The sequence below is a fragment of the Poecile atricapillus genome, chromosome Z (genome assembly GCF_030490865.1).
Source record: "Poecile atricapillus isolate bPoeAtr1 chromosome Z, bPoeAtr1.hap1, whole genome shotgun sequence".
Lineage (NCBI taxonomy): Eukaryota > Metazoa > Chordata > Aves > Passeriformes > Paridae > Poecile > Poecile atricapillus.
The window spans coordinates 101,093,033-101,111,914 of NC_081289.1; the positions used below are offsets into that span (position 1 = coordinate 101,093,033).

Below are 18,882 nucleotides of genomic sequence, written 5' to 3' on the forward strand. Positions count from 1 at the left end.
ACCTCAGTAAGTAGGGAAAACTTTCCATCTGTCTTTCCTTGATTCTACAAGTTTTTGCCACATATCAAAGATGACTGTGCTCCTGTTGGTAGGTAGGTATATGTGCATAAGCATCATTAAAAAATAAAATAAAGAAATCTAAACAAACCTCCAAAAAATCAGATAGCAGGACTACTTAAATGGTCTTAGGACTTGATACAAATCAAGATTACCCTTTAAAAAATTGCTTGAAATACCAACAAAATCAGGTTTCAGGTTTGGGTATTCTTAAGGCAGAAGAAAAAGCCATATAAAAACTATACAGTTTGGGGCCCAAACACACCAATCCAGAAACCCTGATTTATGTTTGTGTGAGTTTTCGAAAATTAATGTTTTTTGAAAGTGCACTTCTGTCAGGTGTAGGGAGAAGAATTGGGTTGACTTTAGGAGATGAAGGAAAGTGGAATTTAGCAAAAACTTAACTTGCTTTTTAAGATTTTAGAACACAGGTGATTTATTGGCCAGGCTCCTAGCTTTGTATATGCAAAAACACTCCTGTTAAAAAAAAAATCTGTAAACCAGTGACCCTAACAACATGCCATAGAAGGTTTTATTGCTCAGCATTGACCATTTTTATCAAAGAAATTCAATATTGTACTTAAAAAAAGGTGACAGGCAAAAAGTCTTTGCAAATTTCCTTTATATGTGCTGTATCTGATCATAATTTAATATACATGTTGGAATCTCTTACTGCATGACAAGAAGATGAAGTGTTAGGAAAGTACCTTGCTGTACCAGGCCTGGAGCTTGTAAGTTAAAAAGTCCAGAGAGGAAAGATGAGCAATCCAAACTGGCACATTTCTTACTAAATTAATATTTATTTTAAAAATTTATGTGCAGGTTTTAGAGGCCAACAAAAAAGTCTTTAGGAAAATAAGTTCACAGTCTGGTAGATGACCAGCAATGGGTCTTTCTCTCCAGGAAAAAGCTAAATAAACTCATTCTGTATTCCTCTGAAACAGAAACCACAGGCAAGGTGGGATCAGCCTCCTACCTCTTCTTTATCTATATTTTTGTCTCCAGCTGGGCATCACATCTACCTGCTAGATAGAGTAGAGGAGGAAGCATGCTGCAGAGAATATATTCCAAGGGATGGAACAATGATGCCAGCTCACCATCTTGCCCATACAGATAAATCTGATCTGGAATCCCCAGGTAAAAAAAACACATCTGAAACATGTAGACTATATGTAGACTATATGTAGACTACATGGCATGCCCTGGCTGTTTGATGGAGGATGTGCCTCCACAGATATTTTAGGGAGAAGCCCTTAGCAGGCAGCACAAACAAGTACGAAGGTAATGCTGCAAGGCACAGCTAAGCAAATGCCTCTATTTTACACATATTCCCACAGGCTGTGTCTCCGTGCAACCTCCTCATTTCCTACTGCTATAAATGCTCAGCTTTTATCCAGTATAGCTCTCAGATCATGGGTTTCCAGACTGATGTTGTCCATACAAACAGCAAGCTTAAGTGTAGAACCATTTCTGGCTTGTACTCCCATACTGTGCTGTTTGTGGTTCCTACACAGCACAACAGGAACTGTGGTAATTGTAAACAGCCCGCATCCCATCCATTCCCTTTTCCCTTTTGCACCATACAAATGTCCCTGCATAATACCTCCACCAGAAGTCTGTGTACACTGTTGATGATTTTAGCCTAGGAAACCTGACTGCCTTTGAATTTCTTTCATGTATGTTTGTATATTCTTACAAACAAGAATATAAGTTTTGGAACCAATTTTCTAAGGAAAAGGAATAAGTCCCAGGAAAGCAAAAAGACCACCATATTTTCATGCTCTAGTCTTGAACACAGAATTGACTGAACCCTTAATAACAAGATGTTACAATGAAGTCTCAGATTTAGTTTTTCCACTCCAGCTTCTGAAAAGAAGAAAGTCATGGGGTCATAAGGCATATGTTTCAGAGTATAGCAGTCGTGGGAGACAAGGGGTAGAAAAATGTCTTCCATCCCCAAATTTTCTAATGTGATTAAGAATGGCCTCTGCAGTCCTTAGTAGTGGGAGCACACTGGGCTATCAATGCAACACAATTGCTGTTGATTTGTTCATTTCTTTCAGCAGGAAAAAAACTATCACAGAAAGCCTCATTGTGAAAGAAAATGAAAACTGTAACCTAGCAAGGGAAGTTGTAATATAGTGATAAGACATGGAAAGAGAGTAGGTTTAGATTAGATACTAAGAAGAAATTCTTTACTGTGAGAGTGGTGATGCAGTGGCACAGGTTTCCCAGAGAGGTTGTGGATGCCCCATCCCCGGCAGGGTTCCAGGCCAGGCTAGATGGGACTTGGAGCTATGTGTTCTGGTGGAAGCTGTCCCTCTCCATGGCAAAGGAGGTGGAACCAGATGATCTTTAAGGTCCTTTCCAACCCCAAATTCTGATTCTGTGATTACACAGTACAAAATAAATATATATGAATCAATCCTTGGGCTGTGGTAGAACAGAGGGTGGGAAGTATTTCTACCTGTTAGGGGAAGCATTAGTGATCAGTGTCAAAAAGTCACACATTATGAAACAGAACATAAAATCATGAATTTCCTTCCTTCCTTCTCTCTTGGATTAGTAACCCCTCAAGCAGATTACCAGTCCTTTATGTGAAACTTGGAATGCCTAATGGCTGCTCTTTCTCCTTTTTTTTAAGAAAGGAGATCCACACTCTCCAAGTGGAATTGATTTTGAGGAGTGTAGCAATACGTGCACATAAAAGGGATCTTTTGGATGTCAACTGTGGAGGGTCTTACAAAGGTGGGATTTTTTTCTAAACTTCCTCCTCTCTGAATCTCTCTCCCTAAAACTCCAAAAGAAGCAAAGCATGACACATGTCTGTTCTCTTGTGAAAGCCCTAGGGATGAGAACCTACTGAATCATTCTGCTGTTTTCAGGTCTTTCAGTGTCTGGCCAACAGTGACAGTGCTGGCATGTTGTCTAAACATCTGCCATTGTCTGAGAAGTGGAAGGACACAGTTTATTCTATCTCCTGTGGCCGCTACAAGGTTGACAGTGACAAGTGTGAAATGGTCATGTCCCACAAAGATTTAAAAAAGAAAATCCCTAAGGAACTTTAAAATAAGTACACAGTCAAGTCCCTCATCACTCTGTAGTGCGAGTAGACATTCACATCTGCGAGCTATAAACATTGGCTGCCTCCTGCTTTTCCTACCTAGCATAAGCAGCAATATCCTCCATCACCTATTTTAGTGACTTGAATGGTACTAACTCCAGTATAAATTAATGCTTCTGAGAACAGAGAGGATTTACTGTTTCAAACTGCTCCAGGAATTATTCCTGCCTCCTCTGCTGCGAGCCATCAAGGGGAAAAGGAGGCCAAAATCCAAATCTTCTAATTTTGCTGGCAGAAAGCTTTTTAAATAACCAATCAGATTTCTCTAATTCTTTCAATACACGCTTAAAAATTATCAGAGTAGTAGCTGAGAAGAAAATCTAGAAAAATACGGAGATATGGCTTTGACCTTTCCTCCTGGTGTTGCTACAGTAGCTATTAGATATGAGTTAAAGACTTTCATGTATAGTTTGCTATAAAACACATTTTATAGCAGCCCTGGAACTGTCAGGGTGGATTGGATCACTGGTCCACCTCACCTGCCATCCTATTCTTAGCAGCTGGCAACACTTACTGCTTTAGGGCAAGATTAACACCCTACCTCCCACAACCCCACTGACTTTGACCGCATGAAGTGGCCTTCCAGACTGCTCAAAAACCAGGCTGATAGATGGTAGATTTGGTTCTAGTAAAGAACTGGAGGTCTCTTCCTAATGGTTCTCAAGGGAAAAAATGTATAGGATAATGGCTGTAATGCATGCTTCCCTGGTGTCGTGGTTTTAAACCAGTAACTAAAAAAATTACTTACTTCTTGCTGTGAGATATGGATTAGAACAAGAGCTGAAAACTTAAAAGGAATAAAGACAGTTTATTAACAAACCACAAGAATAAGAACACTAGAATAAACTTCCAGAAAACCCTTTTATCCCTCACTACTTGACCATTCCTTTGTACACGTGTCAACATAGAGACAAAAAACTCTAGAACTTTGGTGGTTAAAAACAGTTCCAATTCCTGCTAGAGTCTTTTCATCAGTCTTTGTAGAGAAATAGAAGTCTCCTTCTGCTAATCTATGGAGTTTCTCACAAGAAAACTATTTCTGTTATAGTTTCGTATTTCCCTGATGTCAGCTGCCCGGAAATCTGTCATCAGTTCTTCTCCTCCCATTTCACATCACTCTGAGGTATGTATGGGCCATGAGTCTAGGGATGTCATTTTAAGGATGAGTTATTCAAAAGCAAAACTCCTCTTCATCTCTCTCTGTGAGCTTCCCTGGAAACAGTTTTCTCATTGCCTCAAGAGGCCTCAAGTCTTCGCTTCACTCAGTTCCAGCAACTCACTGTATCACAATTACTCTACTTTTTGCTCAAAATCCAAACTTTGAACACTCCATTCCTCCCAATATACTCTGTCATGAATTAAAGGAGTCTTTTTAAACTACTATTGTCCATCTCCATAGCTTTAACAGAAAGGTATTTCAGCTTAAAAAAAGCATCTCCTTATTCTCTCTTTCCTATCTAAAACTTAACTCTTTTCCTCACTGTTTTTAGTGGTTTTATGATGTCTTCTTCATGTTGATTGTCTCTCTTTCTCTGTCTTTCTGGGAAAAAGGAGTAATCTGTACATTTTATCCAGGTAGTAAAAGAATTAAAGTCTTAAAAAAACTGCAGGAGTTCATGGTGTCAGGTTTCAGTCCAGCAGCAGAAACTGAAAACTAAACCAAGCTGGCTGGCTCTGCTTCTCTTCTCTCCCCCCCCCCCCCCCCCCACCCCCTTCCCCCCTCCTTTCGTCCTCTGCAGCCTTGTCCGGGCTGGAGGGGGGGCAGGAGGAGGCCAAGACAGAGCCTCGTTACTTTCTCAGAAGCCGGAAACAAAAGAGAACAAGAGAGCTTTGACTGTACATCTTAAGGGGGTGTTCACAAGTTGACTCCATGTTTTAATGGTCAAAACTGCTGTCAATTCTTAGAAATGACCGATAATTGGTCAGGAGGAAAGACTCCCATCAGCCACCAGCAGCTTCAACTTCCTTAGCTCTCAAAACTATCTTAAAGGTAAAGCTACCCCATGACACCCGGGAAGCATCATCACTGAGGAAGAAAAGAGTAATTTTCCCCACTGGGATCCCTGCAGCTCCCAGTGTGCTCCTGAGATAAGCAGAGAGACAATCTCTCCTTCCTAGGAAAGAACCATTTCTGGCTCTCCATCCCAGCTGAGGGAAGACGCACAAAACAATGTCCTGACCTTCCTCATCTTCTTCCTAAGGGTAGTGGGACACAGAAGAAAGAGTGCAAGGAACTCTAACAAGCACCAGCTGGCATGCAGATGAAGGGAAATGCACCCAGGTGGGGATGGCTGGACCTGAAGGTGCTCCAGCTACCACAGGGCCAGGGGCTGCTGGAGGCAGAGGAGATGGTGTTTGAAGCTGTACATTGGCTGGGGAGGGCAGAGAAGGGAATTCCATGTAGGAAACACTGGTGTGGTTTCCTCCTCCTTTGCCCTGCCCAAACTTCCATTTGACCTTTCTGAAGGAAGGTGTTTGAGCCTCAACATACCAAGAGCATGTCTCTGAGAGTTCTAATAATATATAACAAATAATAATTGCACCTGTAGTTCAGAAATCCCACCCAGTCACTCCTCATCTCTTAATGCACATTTTTTTCTGATCTAGGAAGGGAGAAATATACTTGAGGGTCTTGCCAGCAATAATTTAAACAACTTGTGTATACTTACAGGAGGAAGTGTTTGTTCCTTCTGTTGAAGCTTGTATCCTAAGAATGGGTTCTGCAACACACAGAAGTAACAATAAAGTTGTAAGAATACAGCCACAGCTACAGCACTGTACTGGAGGAGCCTGAACATCTTTCCCCAGTAGAGATTTTTTTTTTTCCTCAGTCACAAACCCAGCAGAGCAGAGAAAAAAATGAGATAGCTTGAGAAAGCAAAGAACTTCAAAGTTGGTTCAGCATGTCCTAGGCGCACTGTGAATAATCAATTATAGCAAAAATGCTCCATAGTTCTGGGAGGAAAGGCCGTGAGAAAACTGGCAGAATAAAATTTTCAGCTGTTTCTGACAGCATCAGAGAAAGTGGAAAGCAATAGGTCTTGAAGCTCCACATGCTGACCCAGGAAGCACTAGCTTCTTATCTTCTTCTCACATAACTCCAATTGAACAGTAAGGAATTTCAGTCTATCACAGCTATAGTTAAGGACTTCTGTGGCTTGAAAGAGATGAGGATCCATGAGTGCCACTACCTCTGCAGCGAGCTGTAGATGGAAGGGAAAGCAGAACACATTCCAGACCAAAATGGGACATAGAACCAGCCCCAAAGTGGTTACAAAGAAAAGAAAAAGAATGGTCAATAATCTTGTAGGACAGTGGAAGGAAATGGACCTCAGCACAAATCACACAAAGGAAGCACTCAGAAAAGTTTATAGAAGAAACAGGTAGCCTGAAGCTAGGTCTGAACCTCCTGAACTATAGAACCAGAACCACACAGCAATTAAGAGCCATGTGTTTGGGTGGCTTCATGGGCTTTCACTATCTAGAAAATCATATATGGTGTCATGCATGAATAAAGAATTCAAAAGAAGTCTGGAGAAGTATTATCAACTGAAGGGAATAATTTTAAGAGAGAATACTTTGCTAAGGTGGCAATGTGATGTGCCAGTTTGAAGTACGGGTGGCTAACAGCCAGTCTGTGAATTCTAGGGAGCAGGTCAGGCATACTGCAAGCTCTGTAGTGAAACAGAGTGATGTCACACAGAAAAGATGAATCTGCTGTCTAACAAAGCCTGGTTTTAGGCAGAAAAACCCCACTTTTAAAAACTAATACTGCTCTGTAAGTCCTCTTATCATCAAAAAGTAACTGTAGCAGTACTTCAAGAGATCTAGAGCCTGGTGATTTGAACCCCAGCATTTCACAACAGTCTATCTTCAAGTAAAGAAACAACACACTAATTAATTATTTTCATTTGAAAATAATCGGCAGTGCCCAAAACCCCAGGCACTACTGGTCACCAGGAAACTCGTGAAGTGTTAGAGAAAGACATGGTCTGGACCCAGAGCGGGGATAGAACAGCAGGAAAAACAGCACCTGGCTGTTTTTGGGACTAAGGTGGTCTCTGCTCCAGCTACACATCAAAGACCTCCTTAGAGCTCCATGTGGAGAGACCTAAACAAGCAGCCACTAAACATATTGCTTTTTGCTGTTCTGAGAACAATACCGTGATGTGTTGCTTGGCATGAAATCTGCCAGTGCAGAGATTCATCAGGAATGCAGCCAGCTTTTTGAACACCCCAGCTTCCTCCTCTCCAGTGGCACAATAGCAGTGAAGGGGAGTACAGTACTGTAACAGCAGGCACTTGAAGGGACTTAAGCAGGGAAAGAGACGGCACAAGAACAAGAACTTTAGTTCATGGGAAAGAAGGCAGCAAAGTGCAGGGACTGTATTCTTGCTGCACAAGAGAGAAGGCAAGGCAAGCCCAGTGGAGTCAGTGAGCAGCGTGTCACCTTCTTTGAACAAAAATGGTTCCAATGGTTACAGGACGCTTGCTATTAGCTATGTGGTCTCATATATCCCCAGTGAAGCACCAGTGACAGGCCCCACTGAGAACATGAAAGAATATGGGCACATTCTCTTCTGTCAGGCAGCAATGCCAAGATTTCAGAAGTAGGTCGCCACACACACAGATGCATCAAAGGAAAGGCTGCAGGCATGCTAAATGCAAAATCTGGCAATCACACTGTTTTCCTTGATCTAGCCTACAAACACTGTCATTTCACACTAAAATCCATCCCTGCCAGACATAGCTTTCCCAAAAAAGCTAGCAGGACCCTAGCCTCTTTGCCAAGGAGGGTATGTGCATCTTGAAAATCCTTGGGTTGCTCGGCTTATACGTGTTTATCTACAATTGTCTCAGCCAAAGTCATCAGCAGAGACAAGTGCTTGTATTGTGGCCATATATAAAGTAACTCTTAACAGTTAAATAATGAAAGCAGCTTCTCTCTGGGGTCAGTTCCAGGAGTAACTCTGGAAGTATGCAATCTGTAACTGCAAGAAGGATGCTGAAAGCAAATTCCATCAGCCTGAAAGGAAACCACCTGGAGAAGGCTCCTAGTATGCCAAGGCAGCTTCAAAAGTGGTTAAATTACTGACAGTGAATTACCTGTCTACACTCATGGACCCTGCAGAGCTGTCAGGAATTGTATGAAGAGCCCTAAGGAGCAGAGCAGTCTAGGCAACAGACTTTCCTGAGGACACATCAATATGCCTATACACTCAGCAAACTCAAAAGCAGCTGCTAGGATTTATAGGAGAAGGAGGTAAGAGCTTTTTTTCCTAACAACACAAATACTTCTTCACTCAGGCTGCTGCAGCCTGACAGCTATAGGCCAAATTAGCTTCTTCAATACAGCCCCAGGATAGTAAAAAGTATGCTTAAGCCTTCTTCATTCACTTCTTGGTTCCTGAAGTAGCTCAAGCATGCATGGTGATATGCAAAAACAGAGCTGCTGGATGTAGATGAATTGTTCTCTGTGAAGGAGGAGGTGTTTCAGAGCTGTAGAAGCAATTTCAAGAAGAAATGAAAAGAAAGAGACAGAAAGACTCTTAATTCAACTTACGTGAAGAAGTTTTTGTCACTTCTGTTGATACTGGTATCTTGCTGGTACTCTCTGGAAAACACAAGAGGCAACAAGGAGTTATAATATGGTGTCAGATGATCCTCTAACAGTATTCAGCTCCAGGTAAATGGACAAGGTAAAGAAGAAAAAGGTGTTCAAAGAAGCAAGCTCCAAGTTCGCTTCAGTGGGCAGAGGCTTCAACAAGATATCAACTTGCAGAAGTTTCTTTTCAGGAAAAAAACAAAAAAAATGATGGTGCCTACTAGCAGACTAAAGAAAAAAAGCCTGCTTCTTCTGAAAGAAGCCAGTTGTTCAATCTCTCATTTTCCTCTGGGAATAACTGATCAGTGGCAACAGGAGAAATCATACAGATGGCTCTCTTTCTGGAAGACGTCAGTGTGACTATTCACTCCTTATGCTTCTAGGCAGTTAAATTTTGCAAAGACGTGTCCCTGTTCATATCACTTGAATTGCTGGTAAGTACATCCAATAGTGTCACTTGCCACTTCAGGGAAATCTTCTGAGCCACACATGCAAACCCCATCCCTCATGGACTGCTGCGGGCTCTGTGATAGAAATCAAGCAGTTGCTTTGCTGAAGAGATGGGAAAAGTTGTTCTTCCATGCTGGTCCTATGTATATCTCCATACACTATTGCTAGTTACATACTGGCACGGGCTACTTGCACTTACTTGTTGAACCAGATGATAGCTAAGAGGGATGATGTTGCCATATTTAGATCTTTGCTAATGCAAAATGCACAGATGGGAAAAAGCAGAATGTAGAAAGCCTTTGTTTAGGCTTCACAGACTTGCACAGAGACCTTGTTCCAATGACAGCATTGATTTGTGAGTGCTCTGCTGTCCCTGCAAACCACAACTGTGTGCAATTTCCTAGGTGTGAACAAATCACTCTTCAGTTGTATTCATTAACAGTCTTGGACCTCCCCAAGTTCTCAAAATGCATTTCAGACATTAAGTGGTGCAGTTTAATGCAGCTGCACAAGTTTCAACTCTACAGCTGGAGAAAGGCCCTGAATACCAAGAAAACAGTCTTGCTCTGAAACCTCAAGGTACGCCAAGAATCCCCTAGCTGGTCAAACAAACAGAATTTAGAAAATACCTCATAAGAGATTTAGGAAAAGGAAACTCTGGAATGGTTTTATTCTGTTTTGTGAATCTGGATTCCAGTGGTTCTCTGCTCATTGTCTCCAGAGTTTACAGAAACTTGACCAGAGACAAAACTAGTCCAACTGCCTTCACTTCAACATCCCTCTTGTTAAACTTTGATATCAACTCTGTATTTTATAACTTCTTACTTGATTGCTCTTCTTTCGTATTTTTTTTTTCCACTTTGGTCCAGCTTTCTTTGGCAAATGTACTATTTGCCTAGTTAGTACATCCCAGTTTCATCTCACTAATGGGAGAGAACAGGTTATGCAGCATTTCCTTGGCAGCCAGTGATGCATGGCATAAAAGTGTGTATCATAAGTAAAATTTTTAAGGTCAAAACCTTTGCATTAGGTCTTGGAACATAGTGGCCTGTAGCCAGGCAGCTTTCTGGACCATTTTTTGGGTATAATGGCAGTTTCTGTATTGTCTGTAATGGCAGCTGGGTTGTCTGAGCAATTAACCTTTCTTAGTCACATCAGGAGATGGAACAGGTCTGACAGCTGTGTAGCTCAGCATCTGGCACAACTGGAGCAAGCTTTTCTTTTACCATTAAAGAAACCATGTTCCATTTAGTGCCTGTGCTGAGCTTGATGGAGCATTTCTTACTGGCACCTCCCCAACCCAGCTGTGTTAGTACAAACGCCGACGGGAAGCTTCCCTGCCAGTGGAAAATACAGCCAGAGCCTCCTACACCTGAAATGTGCTGAGAAACACATTTGGAAAACATGTGGCAAAGTCACACTTTATCAAACCCAACTAGTAACATTCGTGTTAGCAACACTGACAGTTGATGCTAAGGTTTGGAAGACACAACATTTGTGTATATTTCTTATTGCACACAGTACACCACAGCAGTAAGAAAGGCGTTTTACAGTGCCTGGGAAGGCTAGCACAGATACACATGATAAGCCATCTGAACACTAGAAGCAAACAAAAAGACACTTCTCATAGCAAGCCATCAGTACTTGCCTGAGGTGAAAGAGCTGGAACCATTTTTCAATCATAATACTTTTGCTGCTGCAGTCTGCTAGGGTATGGAGATGGCAGACTGCAGCCCTGTCGTCATCATCACATGTTCCTATGAAGTTCCCATGAACAACAGCTACCTCAGAGGCTACAACCAGTTCTGTCCCCTGGCACTTCTAGGAATACTTAGTCTTGGTGAAGTACTACTTCTTGAAACTGAGTATACTTGTGCAGGGGCTTACTTACGTAAAAATACTGCAGAATCCATGTGACATCTTTGTTTGGGGATGTTTTAAAGAGCAGGCCTCTGCAGCTTCTCAGCCCTATTTCCTTAGTACTCAGGCCAGCAGTATCTTCTCCTGTTTAGTCTGACATAGAGTTCCTTCAGCTCACGCAGGACTCCCAGCACCCCCTTGATGGCCTTGACATGTTGATCCATCCTTCCAGACAGAGGGCTTTGTTTGGGCTGCTGAGAGGAGACCACTCGTTGTGTGGGCAACAAGCTCTGCTGTATGGCTCTGAGGCAGGAGGTCCTTCTCCTCCTCAGCCAAAAACTTTACCTCCAGGATAACCAAATATTTAAGAGCCTTACAGCTATTGTGAACAGCTCTGTCCATGCCCTCACAGCTTTTTTTCCCCCCAATTAGTTTGTCACAGGCCTACTGCATAAAAGCCTGCTTGAGCAAGCTGAAGGGATTTTGTTGATCTCATAGGTTTTAGTTCAGGCCTTGCAGGTGGTCATTCTGAGAACCCTGATAGGGAAACCAACTCGGGCTCCGCTGAGGATTGAGACACCATGACACCATAGGTAGTTAGAGCTTCAAACCAGCTTTTTGTCATCCTGAGGTGTACTTTCTGGCAGTGTTGTATGTTTTAAGTCTTTTGAATTGTTTGTGCTATTAGGGTGATATCATCTGAATTATACAAACAGTATACAAATATACAATATACAAGCTAACATACACATTGAAGCAAAGGAAGCACTTTCTTCATCTCTGTTACTTGGCCTATAGATGGCAGAGCAAAGTGTAATTGTGTAGAAAGTTGGTAAGGCCGTATTCTGGGGCCTCAGAGGCATGCAGGCATACATGGTCAAAGATACAGGGTGATGAGTCACAGGAAGTGAAGTAACTTTTAGTTTCTTCAAACTACCATACTTTCCCCCTTTTTCCTCCAAGAAACTACTGAGCTGAGTCAGATTAAAAGAGCATTGCCCTCAGTCCAAGTATGTCAACTTGCAAGGAAAGGTTCAAGAGTACTCTTAGGGGAGTTGCAATACCAAAGTGAGTGATGGCCACATTACTTTCTAAGAACAAATCAGTGACATTGGTCTAAGGATGCTGATTTGCTCCAGGTGAGAATCTGACTCATCATGTCAGCCAGCTCAAAACAATGTCCCAGGCTGCCTGCCAGAGAGGAGGCATCCTGAGCCCCTATTTTAATCTAATCTTGGACAGAAGAAGGGACTTCTTTTGCACTTGAAGTATTTCATAGTTTGTCACATGCTTTATGGGTACTAGATATAAGATATTTTTATTTACTTATTTCTCAGTAATCTTCTTGAAGCTAAGCTACTGTCTGTCTTCAGAAGAGGAAGAGCAAATTAAAACTGAACGAATGATGAGTATCAGATCCTTACTGATTACTGCACAACTTGGAGCTGTTACTACTACTCCAAGTCCTATGGATGCAAAACCAGAAGCCTGCACAGGCCACTGTGTAGCTAATGAGTTTACTGAGGGTGTCCTCTGCCTGCAATTGAGATAGATGAACAGATCACCTGAGTACTTCCTGTAGCTATCAACTCAGGCAAAATTGTCTCAGCCATCCACACTGATGAGTCAAACTACATTCACTGACTTTCTGTAGACATCAAGGAATAGCGCTCATCCAACACCTGGCACGCAACCCAGCAGAACCAGCATTGCAGACTTCTGGCTTTTGGAATATGGATCCACTGTTTTGCACCCTGAAACATGTTGGGCACAGAAAACATCCTCAGAGAGGCAAAAGAATCAGGCCAACAGGTTTTAATGGAAAAGACTGGCACCACACAGAGATAGAGCATGCTTGACTCTTCATCAAAAATATATCACTTAGCTAGTTGTCTAAATACAGGGTTCTGTGAACAAGTTGAAAGCTTTGGCTGTGGTGTGAAGTATTCTGCCAGTGTTATTTATTAAGCACAGAAGTCCTATGCTGATGAGAAAATCCCTGAAAAAATCACTGCAAGAATTTTGCCTGGGAAAAGTAACAAATTAGGATGCACAATAAAGCAGTTACTATTGAATTAGCAAACTTGTGTACTATTTATACAACACCAGAAGAACTTCATACCTCTATTCTGACCTCAATTAGAATCTTTCTTAGGGGAGCATACGTGAATATGGGTGAATGAAAATGAGAAGGAAGCTCATATCCTGTGGGTGAGTTACATTCATTATAAATTTAAAAGAAAGCAGAATATCTCCTTTCACTTGCTATTAAGACTCGTAAAAATTGTGTTTGTCTCGCTATTTTTGTATCTGTTGCAGTTTTAATCCACACACATGGCTCCACAGACAAAGATTTATATTTCTTTCAGTTAAACGAGACAATTTAAAAGTCTATGTAGGTTAATAGAGTTTGTGTGGAGTGTCTGTTCATGTTTATGTGTAGCAAAAACTTGCACAAGAGCATATTTGACAGTTTTAAGTAGCAACAATACTTATAACAACAGTAAGAAGGACAGGAGTTATATTGCTTTGAATATTACTGTTTTAGACAGAAAAGTTTACCACTTCAGAGAATTAGATCAGGAAAAATTAAGGTCTTTGCTCACTGAAAACAACAAAAATATCTTACAACTGTTTTATTGAGAAACACTAGTTTTTCTATGCTTGGAGTAGGGAATTGAAATCAGAAAACCTGGTGGTAAATGTATGGCTTTTTGAATTCTTGGGGGGAAAACCCCAACACATTTGCCTTGCTCTTCATATGTTTTTTCCCTGCGTCCATTGGTAGTTGATGTTAGAGACAAGGCACAATGACAAACAGACCTTAGGTTTGGCCCTGGGGTTCTCTTTCATGGCATAGGCCAGTAATTGAAATTTCAACTGAAACAGTCCTAGTTTGACAAAATTCTAGGGAATTTAAACCCAGATTTTTCTTTAGATACTGAAAAACACTAATCTTACAGTGGAAATAAAAATAATTCCCAGAAAGGCCTTTACCTCGTCTCCCCTCACTCTTAAAGTAACCAGCACAAAGGAAAAAGAAGATCTAGTTTGCAGATAGCAGCAGGGCACGCATAATAAATATGACCAGGTGAGGTCTCTAAATTAAAGGTCATAATTTAAGTTATGGTTCACATGGCAGAGCAGACCAGTATCACCATAAGAAAGTCAGGCCCTCTGCTGCATTTTTCTTTACCTCACTGTTACCCTATCTGCTTGAGGCTGAAGAAAGCAATCTCTCGCCTCACTTTGAGAGATTCAGCCTTCTCAGATACCCACACTTCAGTTTTCTACAGGGACTCCTGGGCTACACTAGACCTCAAGGGCTTCCTCAAAAGCCCATTAACAGGTAATAACAAGTAAGAGTTAAATATGCTGGATTTTTGTTTGTTGTTTCAGTTTTTCCTTTTAATTTTAAACTCTTTCTTTCTTATGAATGTTGCAGGACCTCCCAGCTATACAGGACCAGAGTAATGACTGCCCTTCAGGGCTCATTACGAGTTTGGATCCTAAATCTGTCATTAAGCCAGCAAGGGGAAGAGGTCAGGGAACATGGGGGAAGGAGAGGTGAGGAGGTCACCCATGCAGGGGGTCTATCCCTGTTTGCAAGGCAGATGTTGCCCTTTGAGGCTGTAAGGATCTATTGCTCCTAAGTCGCCAGATGTTGCCCATGCTGTTTCTCAAATCCAGGTGGAAAATTCCACCATTAGCAGGAAAATGATGAATAATTTTATTGGTAATTTGTAAGGAACAGTAAGCAGAGGGGGCTCAGATGTATGTGTAACAACCAAATATGCAGGATTGATTTATTTGACCAATGAATGCTGCCATGCCTGAGTCTAGATGATCAAATATCACTGAGATGTTCCAGTTCAGATATCACTGAGTTTCCAGTTCAGATCTTTATGGACAAGAGCCAGCTGGCACTTTTAGACTAGATTTCAGTTTGACCTGTGTTTGCATGGCTGTGTTTTAAACAACTTATACTTCATGACACAATTAGATAGATTTTAACATATATGTTATGGATGCACATAACAGGGCTTGCCACAAATACATTCTATTGAGACCAAGCTCCTGCCCCCTTGCAGCGCGAGTGTTTTGAAGCCATTCAGCATAGCCCAAAAGAAAGTTGAAAAATCCATGTCATGCAGCACAGGAATGAGGTCCTGCATGCACTCCCATGACACTGTTCCTTGTCTGAGAAAGTAATAGAAAATGTGTTTTGTTTTTTTTTAGAATTTATCTGTATCGCTGCCTAGGCACAGTGCCTACAGTTGAGTTATAAAATGGTATAGGAGTTTTCCATGTAAGCAGCTAATGAGCAACCAAAATTTGTATTCATGGAAACCAAGAGAGTCTACAAAACTACACAAAAAGACCTACCCATTTTTCATCTTAGTAACATTCCAGTAAATAACACTTGATCTTTTACATCAGTCTCCTGACATCTGCTTATGATTATAATACCATACAGCTAGAATGAAATTCTAGCACTTGAGATTCTTTAGTTGATGAAATAGAATAGCAAATACACAAAGTGAATACAGTCAAGCAATTGTTGTGTGATTACAAAACAACAGATAGACAAAGACAAATCCCACTGGAAAAGATTTACATTTGTTTTTCTGTTTATGTAAATGCCTATCTCCCACTTAAGAGCACAGAAATCTGGAACAGAAAAGCATGCCTGGTAAATTCACATTGCTATAACATCTTTAACTCATCTATGACATGCAGAGAACTTCAGCTTTGTTTGATAATGAGGGCATGTTTGCTTCATACTTCACAACTGGCTGGACACTGGAGTTTGAATTATGGGAGCTGAGTAAGTCAAAGCCACACTTGGAAAAAAATATTTCAGCTGAGCTGCTGCCTTCATTGCCTTTCCAAAGGAGAAAGAGTGAATTTCAGCAGAACAGGAGAAACACAAAATTTCATCAGAACCAATTGGAATGCCCTGTAAATCAAATAAGCCCTGCAAAAACAGCAATCTACGGGAACTGTAAATCTTTTGAGTAAGTCTGAATGCCATCTATTTCATGAGAAGTTCTACTACTCAGGAAATAACCTTAAATCACAATACCTGAATCAAAGTATCTGAATCACAGTCAAGCCTTTGAATAATTTCCCTTCAGATATATTCATGCCTTTGTGTTTATTGTTTTAGAAACTAAAAGAAAAACCTATCAACATATGTGAAAGTAAAAATGGTGGCGATCAGAGCAATACAAATATTACTTAAAGTGAGAAGTGCTGGTTTAGCAGTTTCAGGTTAAATGCAACTTTGCCCACTGTGTATAACAGGAATTAGAATAATATTCCTTTCATCTTTTTCTGATCTTGACTATTTAGACAGTGTCTTAGACTTGGTGTTACCCAGAAAATGCTGATCTGTCCAGAGATCTGTAGCAGACATTCCATTCGCTTGTAAAGCAAATTGAGCATCTCAACTACATAACAGACAAGTCAGGGCTGAGTACTTTTCTTAGTACACCTAATAGATTTCAGCTTTCACTTCCACTTCACTTGCCAAGCTCTGTCCTGCTCCTTAGCCCTTTGCCCTGCTGGCATCTTTAATGCATGGTCTTTCTGAATGCGACAGTAAAATAATGAGTCAAGCCTTACCATTGGTGTCTGTGATGATAACACTGGCTTTAGTACTGTCATTTCCTAGCTTGCTGCTCACTCTGCATACATATTCCCCAGCGTCGGCCAACGTGGCTCTGTAAATGTGAAGCTCAGAGTATTTCCTGTAAAATCAGAAAAAAAGTATAAACATCCTCTACTGGAGTAACAGTCACTGCATCAACTAAAACACTTTTTTTCTAACCCCTTTCAACAGAGAGTCTTCCATTCTTAAGGAGAGATCGACACTATCCAGGCTTGAAAGAAGGGATGAGAATAAAAATCTTTTACAGGGTGCTGAAAAACAGGCATATTCATGAACCCAAATGAAGATACTTGCTTATGCTTTTATGTGCTCTTAAAAGAAATCTGGAAAACCACCATTGAACAACCACCCTCTCTCAGCCAAAATGCTGGCTGTCCAGATGCCACTGAAATGGGTGTAATATTAAAATAGATTATCCTTCCCTACAGGTTCATATTACCAGTAGTAGAGTTCTGGGTAAGTACTAACATCTAACATCTGACTAAATAATCATGAGATTAGAACATGCCACAGTCTTTAACAGTCTCTGAAGCCCCAACAGTAAATCCTTTTCCAGTGTTAACAAAAAAACAAAAACAAAAAAAAAAAACCAAACCCCAAAAAAACCCAAAAAAACCCATGGGCAGGAGCACAATTTGCATGAAACTACATTTTGTTCCTGGCTCAGAGATGTAATTTAATCAGTCTCCAAGGTTTTAAGATTAGATTTTCAAATGCAGAACTCCTGCCTACCCATTAATTTTGTAGGAACATGTTCTTGTGTCATTCATGGGGTCCCCAACTCACAGGATGGCAATAATCCCATTATCTAGACTGCAGAGAATGACTAGCTTGGGGAAAATGCACACATTAATGCTGTTCCCAGTTACTGTTTAAAAGAAGTGGTCTGGGGAAATTTCTGCCTGTCATAAAACCTGATCTACAGAATAGTCACTCAGCATTATATGAACACTGGCTTCCCTAGGCTGGCCCACCCCGAGTTGAAGAGCTGATCCCCAGGAGGCAGCGGTGGCTCACTCTAAAAGCTCAGTCACCACCATGGCCACTGAGCTAAACAATGTTTGGGGAGTTGTTTTGCTTCAGCACTGCCATGTCTCCTGACTATCTGTGCAGACAGGGCTTGGTCCAGACCACAAACAGGTCTGTTGCAGAGGTGTGGGCTTCTGAAGCAACCAAAACGTTCAATGTAATTTTTCAACACATCCTTGTGAGCCGCCCCTACTTCCATCACAGGACACTATCCCATCTGTTATCTGCTCCCCAAACATCTGCTTATTAGCAGCTCAGCCCTCCCTCCTCTATGTGAAACTCCTACTGCTGAGGAGTCAGTTCTCATGGAATGAAAGCATTGTGCTAGGTGGACCTCTCTCTGCCAGAAATCTGCATCACAAGAGTTTTCCCCATGTCCTGAAAGAGGACTGCTTTCTTGAGGCCACTGGGTTTGCAAGAGGGAGGAGCAGCCAAACTAGGATTAGCAATTTACTCAGGTTTTCTCAAATGGTAAAGAAATGAATAGCTGAGTATTTGGGCTCCCTTCTCAGGAACTGTTAGAGGCCAGCTCCCAGTGCTAAATTAGTTAACTGGACTGCACTTCAGATGGCGTACAAGAGCAGACTCTAGCTCGTGGCAACCATGAATACATGAGAAAAAAGTGGTAAAGGGAACAGAGACACTCAAAAGTTTTATGCTACTGTAGCTTTGTGTGAAAATTTTACACCTGACTAACAGCTATGCTTATACAACAGTAAAAGTGGCCTGCTTTTTAATTTAACTGGCAGCCATCTGCCTTCACAACAGCCTGTTGAGGGCTTGACCAGAACATGGTGTGGTGCTCTACACCACCTAACAGCTTGTTTGGACATGTGATATTTCCTATATTGCAACAGGTTACCTCTCAGCCATACTTGCAGTCACTTCTCTAGATGGAGAGAGAATTGTAGCCATAGGAAGCTTCAAAAGGAAATGTAAACAGTGTTTTTAAGAATTCACTGTAATCCAGCGAAAAGGAAAGAAGCACAGCTGCAGCTACATCACTTTAATGCCAACACCCATATGTGCTGCAGTCCTCTCCATACATTAGGTAATATTGATGCAAACTGCTTTTGTTCCCTG

The 18,882-nt window shown here is 41.3% G+C and overlaps 1 protein-coding gene across 4 annotated transcripts in view; it reads right to left on the reverse strand.

Annotated features, from left to right (window-relative positions):
• NRG1 (neuregulin 1) overlaps nucleotides 1-18,882 on the reverse strand; it is a 176,566-nt gene that overhangs the window by 122,738 nt on the left and 34,946 nt on the right. For 3 of the 4 annotated variants that reach the window (XM_058827560.1, XM_058827557.1, XM_058827558.1), the window contains exons 3-5: nucleotides 16,725-16,849; nucleotides 8,745-8,795; nucleotides 5,851-5,901 (exon numbers count right to left, since the gene is read on the reverse strand). In XM_058827560.1, the coding sequence (XP_058683543.1) occupies nucleotides 5,851-5,901; nucleotides 8,745-8,795; nucleotides 16,725-16,849 (227 nt within the window). The remainder of the gene's footprint in view (nucleotides 1-5,850; nucleotides 5,902-8,744; nucleotides 8,796-16,724; nucleotides 16,850-18,882) is intronic. The other variant, XM_058827562.1, reaches the window with a different exon arrangement.